The 11,153-nt window shown below is 39.3% G+C and overlaps 1 protein-coding gene across 1 annotated transcript in view; it reads left to right on the top strand.

The window, feature by feature from the left end:
• Nucleotides 1-11,084, top strand: part of CCDC110 (coiled-coil domain containing 110) — a 13,321-nt gene extending 2,237 nt beyond the window's left edge. Inside the window, exons 3-6 of the mRNA XM_012557387.2 lie at nucleotides 5,963-6,018; nucleotides 6,310-6,375; nucleotides 7,624-7,734; nucleotides 8,561-11,084. Of these exons, the coding sequence (XP_012412841.1) occupies nucleotides 5,963-6,018; nucleotides 6,310-6,375; nucleotides 7,624-7,734; nucleotides 8,561-10,696 (2,369 nt within the window). The 3' untranslated portion in view covers nucleotides 10,697-11,084. The remainder of the gene's footprint in view (nucleotides 1-5,962; nucleotides 6,019-6,309; nucleotides 6,376-7,623; nucleotides 7,735-8,560) is intronic.
• The last annotated feature ends 69 nt before the right edge of the window (nucleotides 11,085-11,153 follow it).

Genomic DNA, 11,153 nt, shown 5'->3' with positions numbered 1-11,153 from the left:
CAGCTTTTCCTGCTGTTGTGCGCGCAGGCGTCACGGGTCAGCCCAGCCAACCAGGGGGACGGTGCGGGACCGGGCAGCTTTTCCTGCTGTTGTGCACGCAGGCGTCACGGGTCAGGGACTGGCGCGGTGACAGCTAACAACAGGAAACACTGCGCCCTGTCTTGGTGCCAAACCTTGTTCTGTGCACTTAAAAATACCAACTCATTTAAGCCCAACCACCACATCGGGTAAGTACAGCCATTATCCCAGTTTTACAAATGAGGCGACTGAAGTGCACAGACGTTAACAAACACCCCAAAAGCACACAACTAGCAAGTGACAAAGCCAGTATTCAGCAGAACGGTTCCCGAGTTCAGGCCCTAACCAGTATGCTATACTAGTATACCACATCTGAATACTACGTAAGAATTGTTGGTTATTTTGTACAGACACTAAAAAAGATACATACTTTTTCTAAAGAAAACTTTTTTTTACAGTAAATATTTGTGAACTAAAGGATGTTGTATGGGGGGGGGGAAGAGAGATGTTCAAAGTAACCAAATAGCTAGTTTTCAAGCTTCATATAAACCATGAATAAGAAAGTTGTGTGGGAATACCCAGCTGGGTTCCAGGGAATCTGAGGACACTAAGGGTGGGCCTCACTCCCAGAGAGAAGTGCCCCTCAGAGGAGACTGGTGTTCAGTGACATGCAGGGAGGGGCAGAGCACTGGGGGCAGAAGGGGTGTCTACCCACTGCACAGCCAGGGCTCCTCATCTGCCACTTCGTCTATGCTACACCTCCCAAAACTGTACACTCAGCAGGCACTTAATAAACGGTGAGGTGTGGTTATGTTCTATCTCCTGTGATTATCTGAGTGATAAGTTCCCTTCCAGCTTTAGAATCACATAATTCCATGTCGGTCTTTAAATATTGCTGAATTTGAAAATTATCTTTCTTTTGGGAATAAGTAGCAGTCGATGTCTCAAACTCACAAGAAAAACAAAAGTGATTTTAATAGCTTTTAAAAACAGATAAATCCAACTGCCTACTCTCTGCCTACACTGAGGCACCTGAACATTGCTGGAGAAAAAGTCACTTGTGAGTCACAACCATGAATCGAAAATGAACACTCAGTGTTATCTGGGAACTTACTGATTCCTCCTCTCCAAGATAACCGCTTCACTCCTTGAGTTTCCTCAGATCTCCAACCCCCTCTCCACCACCCCTCAACTCATAACATGATCGCACACTGTATTAAAAAAAAGAAGCCATCAAACCAAAACTCAGATCTGCTAATCTACCTGCGTAGGTACCCATATTCTCTGCTTTCCCTGTTTCAATAAAGAATTGTCCTTGCTCAGTCAAAGACCCCATCTCTTCTGGAATTCCTAAGTCTTAGCTTCTGCAATTAGCCTCCCTCATTCTCCAGAATTATTCTTTTTTTTCTTCTACTATATGATTCCAGCAGCAAGCAAGCATGTTAGAATCTCCTATGTTTAAAAAAAATCCTTCTTGAGTGCCCGGCTACCACCACTCACTGCTCTGACCAGGATCACAACAGAGGGTTCTCGACAGAGCTGGAGAAGGATGTAGAACGAAATTCTAACTCACAAAAAAAAAGACCAGATTTATTGGCCTAAAGGAGACTGGAGAAACCCTGAGAGTATGGCCCCCAGACACCCTTTTAGCTCAGTGATGAAGTCATTTCCGAGGTTCACCATTCAGCTGGGGATTGGACAGCCCCATAAAACCAAATGGAACTAATGAGGTACAGCAGCCCAGGGACAAGGGCCAGAAGGCAGAAGGGGACAGGAAAGCTGATGATAGGGAACCCAAGGTTGACTAAGGATAGTGTTGATGTGTTGTGAGGTTGTTAACCATTGTCATAGGGCAACGTGTACTAACTGTTAAATGAGAAAGTATTTTGTTCTGTAAGCCTTCATCTAAAGTGAGAATAGCAGCACAATTGGAAGAGCACAGTCGATGTCACTGAACTGTGCATGTAGAAATTTTTGAAATGGTATATCTTTGGCTATGTATATTTTCACCAAAATAAAAAGATGGAGAAAGGAGGGGGTTGACATGTTGTGGGGTTGTTAACCAATGTCATAAAATAATGTGTACTACTGTTTCATGAGAAACTATTTGTTCTATAAGCCTTCACCTGAAGTACAATTTAAAAAAAAAAATCCTTCTTGACCCTCACATCTCTTCCATTATGGACCATACCAGGTATCCCATTCCACAGTAGAACTAGAAAGAGTTGCCTGTACTTACTGCTCATGAATGTTCACATTCATTTGGGCTTCTCTGCTGTCACTCCCTGTAAACTGCTCAGTCTGGGTCAGTGGTGACCTCCACATTACCCAATACTGTGTTTATAACTGCTGCCCTGAATCACAGACCAGTATATCCAGTTGCTTACTTGACATCTCCACTTTGATAACAGACAACTTAACATATCTAAAAAGGAACTTTTTCCTCCTAAAATATGCTCCTACCCCCATTCTTTTCCATTTCAGCAAATCACATCATCATTCATCCATCTGCTCGGACCAGAAACCTAGGCATCATCCTTGATTCCCTTCTTCTCTGCTCACATCTAATCCTCCAGCAAATACTTCTGGCTTCATCTCCAAAATATATCCTGGCCTGGCTTTTATATACATATATATAACCCATTGCTGTAGAGTCAATTGCAACTCATACCGATCTTACAGGACACAGCAGAACTACCCCATGGAGTTTCCAAGGAGCAGCTGGTGCATTTAACTGCCCGGCCAAGCTCTTGAGAGAGGAGAGAGAGGCTTCTTGGATATTTATGTATTTTCCCATCTCCTCACTACCATCCTAGTCCAAGTTACGTTCCCCTCACTTAGACAACTGCAATAGTCATTGTCCCCTTATAGTCTATTATCACGCAGCAAAGTGATCTTTAAAAGTTTTGTCAGATCAAATCACACCCATGATTAAAGTCCTCCAAAGCTTCCAATTTCACTTAGAAAAAGCCAAACCTCTCAGCTTGGCCTGCAAGATGTAGCCCTGCCCCCTCCTCTGACCCCACATCAGACTCTGCTCCTGTCCTCCCATTAAGCTGTAACATTGTGGCTTGCTTTCTGTTCCTCAGACACGGGTACTTGTGCTGCTTCAGGACCTTGCTGCTTCCTCTGCTCAGAGTCTTCCCACAGACGTTCCTGTGGCTGGTGGAGGTGTAGCGAGGGGGCACAGGGGGCACTTGCCCCAGGGTGCAAGTTCAAGGGGGTGCCAGACAGGCGAGGAATGACATTCTGCGGTGCCACAAATATGAAAGGTGCCTGAGACAACGGGAAAGAGGAGGGAAGGCATTTCTGCTGACACGTCGCCGCTATCAGCGTCTATTCATCTTGAAATTGGAGGGGTGTGCAACTCAGAGATTGCCCCCAGACACTCATTACCCTCACTGTGCCCCTGATGGCTCCCCCTGCTTAGCACATGGCTTCTCACAGAACGAGAGGCCTGTCCTGGCCACCCTCCCCAGTGCTGACTCCAGCCCCACGCACTCTCTCTCATTAGCCTGTTTTATTTTGTGTCTTCTCACAGAATGAGAGGCCTGTCCTAGCCACCCTCCCCAGTGCTGACTCCAGCCCCACGCACTCTCTCTCATTAGCCGGTTTTATTTTGTGTCTTCTCACAGAATGAGAGGCTGTCCTGGCCACCCTCCCCAGTGCTGACTCCAGCCCCACGCACTCTCTCACTTTAGCCGGTTTTTAGTGGTTTTATTTTGTGTCTGCTGTTAATCACTGTTTGCAGTCATCTTGTGTATTAATCCCTTTGTTTATTTTCTGTCTACTGCTTTAGAGTCTAAGGCCATGAGAGCAGGAATCCTGTCTTGCTCATTTCTGTATCTACAGCACCTACAGCAGAGCACACCATACAACAGACACTCAACGTGTGAATGAATGAGGTGGTTGGGGGAATACACCACCCAAAAGTGAAACTAAAAAAAAAGGGGGGGGGGCTGAATCATTAAGTTATAAAATCATTATTCTAACTTCTAGGTAGAGATTATAGAGTGAAGGAAGATTCCAGACCTCCCTCCTGCAGTACCAAGTGAAATGAACAAAAAACGCTAATAGTTCTTTCTTAAAATGTTCTTATTTGTCATATCACTTTACTAAGTCTTTCGATTTCTTTTGGCCCTTATTTCTGGTTCAGTTTTAGTAAAAGGAATTCTGTATTTAATTGCAAGTCCTCCTAACAAGACAAAGGAAATCTGTGGAGAAAGAGGAGGTTGCAAATGCAGGAAGGCGATGTACAATGGTGCCATTAAGAATAAGCTGGAGGCTGAAAACACAAGAATAAAATCTTCCTTCATGTTTAAATATAGAGGTTGTGGGACTTCCGACTACAGAGTAGAATGCAAACATCGTAAGCTTTACAGTATAAATACAACCAGCAAATAACGGAAAACGGATAGCAAGTGTGGAAGTATAAATGCTAATTTCCTCATCTTTCTTGGCACTGAACACAATAGAGAAGTGCATTATTTTAGACCATAAAGATTCTGGCCTTTTAATTCTTTTCATATGTATTTTCATCAGCTTAGAGAGACCTTTTAGGAAATAATCTCTCTTGTGGTGAGGAAAAAATGAATATTAGTAATAACTTTGACTATTTGTAGTTTTTTTTATTCTGTCAAACTCAAATATAATTTACTGTTATTTATTTAAAAAGTAGCATGTATAATATAATCCCACTGTTCCGAAATCGTATGTTTTCTCCACATCAAGGCATAGAGAGCTGACTGAAGGGTGGGTGCCTAGAATTAACAAGTTAGTTCTGGGTGGTGCGATTCGAGGTGACATATTTTTTGATTTGCACTTTGGTCCACTTGAGTTCATTAGAAGGGGTTATTTTAGGATCTGGAAAACTTCACAATGCCTTCCTGCACTGGTCCAGACCTTACTTCAGTTCCTTTTTTCTCTATGCGATGAATTTTCAGACTACCAAGAGTTTAACTGCCATTTTATTCCCAGTAAAAAATGCAAAGCAAAGCAATGTGCAGATAGGCTGGCTGTCCCTCCCTGTCCTCTGACTGAAGGTGGACTTCTTTAAAGCTCCAAGCTCAGAATCAGTGTTGCTCCAGTGATGAGGGCCAGATGGCGCAGGGTGTGCTGTACTTTGCAACCATCTCTGGAGAGTCTGGCAGACTACCACTCCAAAGGAGATGAGATGACCTTTTCTAAAACCTTTCCTTCGGGCAGAAATTGCCAACCCAGGGGAACACCCAATCATAACTCTCATTTCACTCAGGACACTGAAAGTTTTTTAAATTCTTTAATAAAACAGTTAAAAAGCAAGCAAGTAACCTAACATTTGGACAATGAGGGATGTAGGTCAGAAAATTCGCAGATGTTACACAGTCTCTTCCCTGTTGCAGATCTGTAATCCCTCTTCTAGGAAGGAACATATAAATCTTTATAGACATTGCTTAAGGGCAAAAGTACAATCTGTTAATCCAATTTGTTTCCCATAATAAACCAAACCAAACCTGTTGTCATCAAATCGATTCCAATTCCCTGGTAAGGGGGAAAAATACCACATGGCAATTTCATAGACACTGAGGCCTGTAAAGTACTTCACCAAGGGTCTCCCATAGATGAGGATTACTAGTTTTTTGTTTTTACAAAAAAGATTATAGTTCATATCCCACAAACAAAGATATTTGAATTTTTGAGAGTTTGAGGTTTGGTGTTGGAAGTTGGTAGTTTATTATAAAACTAAAAACACTGCAGCAACCTCTAGCAGGTATTTTAGTCAAGAGAGAATTATTTCTTACACTAAATATGTGACAAGCATTGGGTTCTTTGCAATGTAATATCAAAAGTTCTCATTATCTCTGTCTCATTATCCCAGAAAATTAGGTGACTGTTTTCTAGTACAGTATGTTTAAAAATATAACTTAAGAATTAAATCACATGGTTTTTCAATTTTGCTTTTCAGAATATGGCTGCAGAGCAGACTCAGAAAATCAAGTCGAACCACAGTCAGCATTGAAAGTGAGTATATTTCATTTTTTATCTCTAAAAACGTGTGAAAAGGCTGATCTTTTTTTCAGAATAAATGCTTCCTAAATGCCTATGGGCTCCTCCATTTTATCCCTAGAAGAATCTTCGTGAAAATCCACTGGTTAGTTAGCAAGAATGACTAAGAATGTGAGTCACCTGATGTTCATGTGACTCCTTCTAGCAATCAATAGGATACTTTGGGGGACATAAGTCGTAACAATTCAAGTAATGTTTGCCAACCTAGAAATATTCAATTTTGTACCTTGTTCAATTTTGCTGTAGGCTCTTCAGCATCAGCTGGAATCATTTCAGGCTCTCCGAATACAGACTTTGCAGAATGTTAGCATGGTATGTTTTCATGTATACATAGGAAATATCCAAACTCAGGGTGTCGTCCCACTCTTCTGGGCTGATCGTCAGTGGCCAGTTGATTAATTATTACAGAATGTTATCTAATAGAGGCCACAGCATATTCCAGGCTCAAAATTTGTTTTGAGGAAACTATGTTCCTGTCTCTGTTATGCTTGTATTTGGGTATAAGCCAAAAAGAAATAGAGCTCACTGATTTTTTTTTTAATACATCTTCAAAGCGCTACCAGTATACAGCCTACAAATAGATACTCTCATTATAAGTCATATAAAATCTAACTCTAACTGGCTTAAGGAAAAAATACATTTATCGGCACAGGTAACCTAGGGATAGCTCACTTTAGGATCAGTACTCAATGCCATCAGGTGACCTAGGGCTAGTTCACTTAGGATCAGAACTCAACATCATCAGGACCAAGTCTCACTCCATATCTCGGCTCTGCTTTCCACACTACTGGATTCTCAGACTCCGTGGGGTGGCAGAAGGGCTACTGGAAGTTCTAGGCCTTTGTCCTTCTCGCTTCAAGTCAGGCAGAGAAAAGAACGTGTCTTTTTCTCTTAACAGTTTACACTAAGGTCCTAGGCCAGATTCCTGTTGACCCAGATTGGATTACATGCAATGCTTGAATCAGTCACTGCCAGAGAAATACAGTGTTCTGTCTAGTTAGCTGAGTCATACGCCCACCCCTGGAGCTAGAATGGAGTCAGTATCACCAAAGGTACATGAACTTTATCCAGAAGAAAATACAGGCAGTGGTAACAGAAGGATGGGGGTAGATAGTGAGGTCACTAAAGACCTGATATAAACTTCCTCCCGATGTTCTTGTACCCAAAGCAACTGCAGAGAAATGGGAAGAAAGGACAAATTCCTCCTGAGGGTAACAGAATGGATTTCGTTTGATGACAGACATCAGAGGTCTTTAATTTACTCGCTCATTTAAAAATCAGACATCTACAACTATTTAACTCATAAAATTTTATTTTTACTAGATTAAGTCTTTGAGATTTTGTAATCATATATAGTAAAAGCATAATTTTCTTAAAGGTTCCTTTCATGATAGAGATTACTATAAATTAAAAGTCACTTTTTATATTCTACATGATGAGAAATAATTTTTATGCATAGGAAATTTAAAAGTATCTACCTTTGAATTATAGTATCTACTATTACTGTACACTCATAAATTTATAAATCAAATTCTAACATTCTCAATTTATCTTTTGAAGGTACAGTCTGAAATCAGTGAAATATTGAACAAAAGCATTATTGAAGTAGAAAACACACAATTTAGCTCAGAAAAAAATCTAGTATTCAGCACACGCATTGAAGAGGCTTTGGTATGTTATTCTGTACAAATTATTTGTATATTTAGGCACTACAAAAATGTTACTACAATCAGTTTATCTTCACCTTTATGTTCTCCCCTTCTTCACAGGAAGAATGGACTACCAAAAATGAAGATAAGGAAACTCCTGTCCTGAAAATCCTAAAAGACGTGCGTTTACCCCCATACTTCTGCAGTTCTCGTTTCTCTTAGGAGGGTGTGTGAGGGGCATTTGATTTAGTCCAGATACCTGAGGATTCCCAAGTGAACTGAAGTAGAAGGCAATTTTTATAATCTACCTGCCCACTTAAGAGTTCTTTCTACTGTTAGGACTGACGAGCCCTGGGGTGAATTCCCTAGAACAGCTCCAAACCTAGTCACCGTACCTACACTAATTAGGACTCACATTTCCAGGATAGTGCCAGCCTAGAACCATCTTGAAACCAGGAATGGAAGCCAAGTTGGACAAATAGCTCAGAAGTGGTCATCCTCATTTTTCCTAAGTGCCCATTTGACCTATTGCTTCTCCCTTCCCCTTCTATGTATGATGGTCTCTTGAGGGGTGTTAAATTTCTATTTCTGACATTGAGACCCACGAAACTCACACCCTATGGAAACCAGTGCAGTTTCTAAGCAAATTGTGCAGACCGGAGTTACAGATCTCAGAACAACTGTTGTTAAGTTTTCTGAGAAAATGGGTCATACTTGTTAGGCTTCTTTGCTACAGGACTGGATAAAATGCTCATTTTAGTTGTATAAGTAAATCCTCTACAAAAATCATCTTAAGTTGTTGGTCATGTGACAAATGATAGTACATTCTGTGTTTTTATTATTACTAGCCTATAGAGAATGAAGAAGAAAGCCTTTCTATGGAGAAATTTCATCATTTCGAGGATTCCAGGTCTCTTCATTCAGTGGAAGAAAAATTCAGTAGTGACACTGTTAACAATCTCTCCCAAGGTACAAATATTCCATCTCAAATACATTTCAAGGACATCGTAACTCTGAGAACGTCAACAGATAATGCAGCTTCAAACATAATTATGAACCCTTCGGGAAATTCTGACACGCTAAAGAATTATAATAACCTTTACAGTTTTCTGTCTATCCCACCTCAAAATGGAATGTCTCAAGCTGATACAGTAATTCTGGATGAATCCACAATTACTGTGCCTTTTCTTAAGCATGGATTTTGTGAAAATTTAGATGGTATTTGCCACTCTATCAAACAAATGAAGGAAGAACTTCAAAAGTCACATGATAGAGAACTGGCACTCACAAATGAACTTCAAACTTTAAAAACTGATAGAAATGTTCAAAGTAATGGTAAATATGATCTGACCCCTAGTCACAAGGACAAAATTAATTTTATTAAGGAAGAAAATATGGAAAATAACTTAAATGAAGATAAAAAATCTAAAAGAATTAAAGAATTAGAGGCATTAGTAAACAAATTACTCCCACTCAGAGAAACAGTGTCAAAAGTCCACGTGAATTTTTGCAGGAAATGTAAAAAATTATCTAAAAGTGAAATACACAGGGGAAAGAATGAGAAAAATAATATGGAAATTCCTATCATTGGCAAGAATATTACAGATTTAATATTCCATTCCAGAGTTCCAAGAGATACACTGTCACTCCTTGACCAAGCAAAACATAAAATAAAAAACAAAGAAAGGCAATCATTTGTATTAAAACAAGGATCAACAATGTTTGAAAATGAGAAAGCCTCCAAAGTCAATTCTGTGACTGAGCAATGTGTTGCAAAAATTCAGTACTTACAGAATTACCTAAAAGAATCTATGCAGACACAGAGAAAAGCAACAGAACTAGAGACTGAAAACCTAACCCTGAAGAGCAAAATAAAAACTCTTGTCTCTACCACACAGTCTCTGATTCAGAAAATTGAAACATATGAAAAGCAACTTAAGAACCTGGTTGAAGAAAAGAACACTATTCAGTGCAGGTTAATTAAAACCGAAGCAGACGGCAAAGAGTGTCTTAAGGAATTGAAAAAAGCAATTGGTAAGTATAATGTGCTGCAATGCCAAAACGAAACTCTGGAGGAAAAAAACAGTCAACTTTCTGGGGAGAAACAACAACTTATAGAAACATTAGATCAATTAAAACAGAAGGAACACAAAGCTCAAAATGATTTTGCCATTGTCAATAATGAAAATAATCGAATGAGTATAGAAATAGAATCTATGAAGACAAATGTTCTATTGACACAAGATGAAAAAGAAATGTTAGAGAAAAAAACCCACCAGCTTCTAATGGAAAAAAGCTCACTTGAAAAGGAACTGAAAGAAAATCAGCTAGAGATAATGCAACTAAAAGAGAAAGAAAGATTGGCAAAAACTGAACAAGAGACACTTCTCCAAATAATAGAAACATTTAAAAATGAAAAACTTGACCTTGAAACAACATTACAAGAAGCTACTACTGCTAGACAAATGATGGAGAGAGAAGTTGAGAATATTCAAACATACCAATCTACTGCGGAAGAGAATTTTCGGAAAGAAATAAAAAATGCAAAATCAGAAGCTAGTATTTATAAGAACAGTCTGTCAGAAATGGGCAAGGAATGCGAAATGTTATCAAAAATGGTAATGGAAATTAAAACAGATAATCAGATTCTAAAAGAAGAACTAAAGAAACATAGTCAAGAAAATATAAAATTTGAAAACAGCATCAGTAGGCTTACTGAAGACAAAATACTTTTAGAAAACTATGTCAGAAGTATACAAAACGAAAGGGATACCTTGGAATTTGAGATGCGAAATCTTCAACGAGAATATTTTAATTTAAGTGATAAAATATGTAGTCAGCATAGTGACCTATCAAAAATGGTTTACATCTCAAGAAGGGAGAAATATCATTTCGACAACTCTGATACTTACGAAGAAACTTCTTGTCCCAGGAGCAGGACATTAGCTCCTGACTTGAAAGGTATGTATATCGTGGTGGATTAGTAAAGAGCTGTGTTTAAGACTCTTTTAGTCTACACAGCACTAGCCAGAATGTAGTAATAAAAAGGAAACTTTAAGATGAATACAGTTTGGTTTTGTTAAGATTTGGATTCAACTTAGTATAAACCCCCTTGCCGTCGAGTCGATTCCGACTTGAAGTGACTCGACAGGACAGAGTAGAACTGCCTCATAGGGTTTCCAAGGAGGAGCTGGTGGATTCAAACTGCCGACCTTTCAGTTAGCAGCTGAGCTCTTAACCACTGTGCCATCAGGGCTTCCAACATAGTATATAATGGAAATTATTTAAGAATTTTTATCTTTTAAAAAAATTAATGTTACTATTTTATTCATAATGTCTATATATACACTGCATATGTATAAAGCAACTTTGTGGGGGAATAGGTTTTTTTTTTTTTTTTTCCTAAAGTATAATTAAAACTTCTACCTTTAAAATGTTTTC

This window comes from Trichechus manatus, unplaced genomic scaffold, assembly GCF_000243295.1.
Source record: "Trichechus manatus latirostris isolate Lorelei unplaced genomic scaffold, TriManLat1.0 scaffold00099, whole genome shotgun sequence".
NCBI lineage: Eukaryota > Metazoa > Chordata > Mammalia > Sirenia > Trichechidae > Trichechus > Trichechus manatus.
Note: the sequence above shows the minus strand (reverse complement) of the source record. Positions and strands in the feature narration are given on the sequence as shown.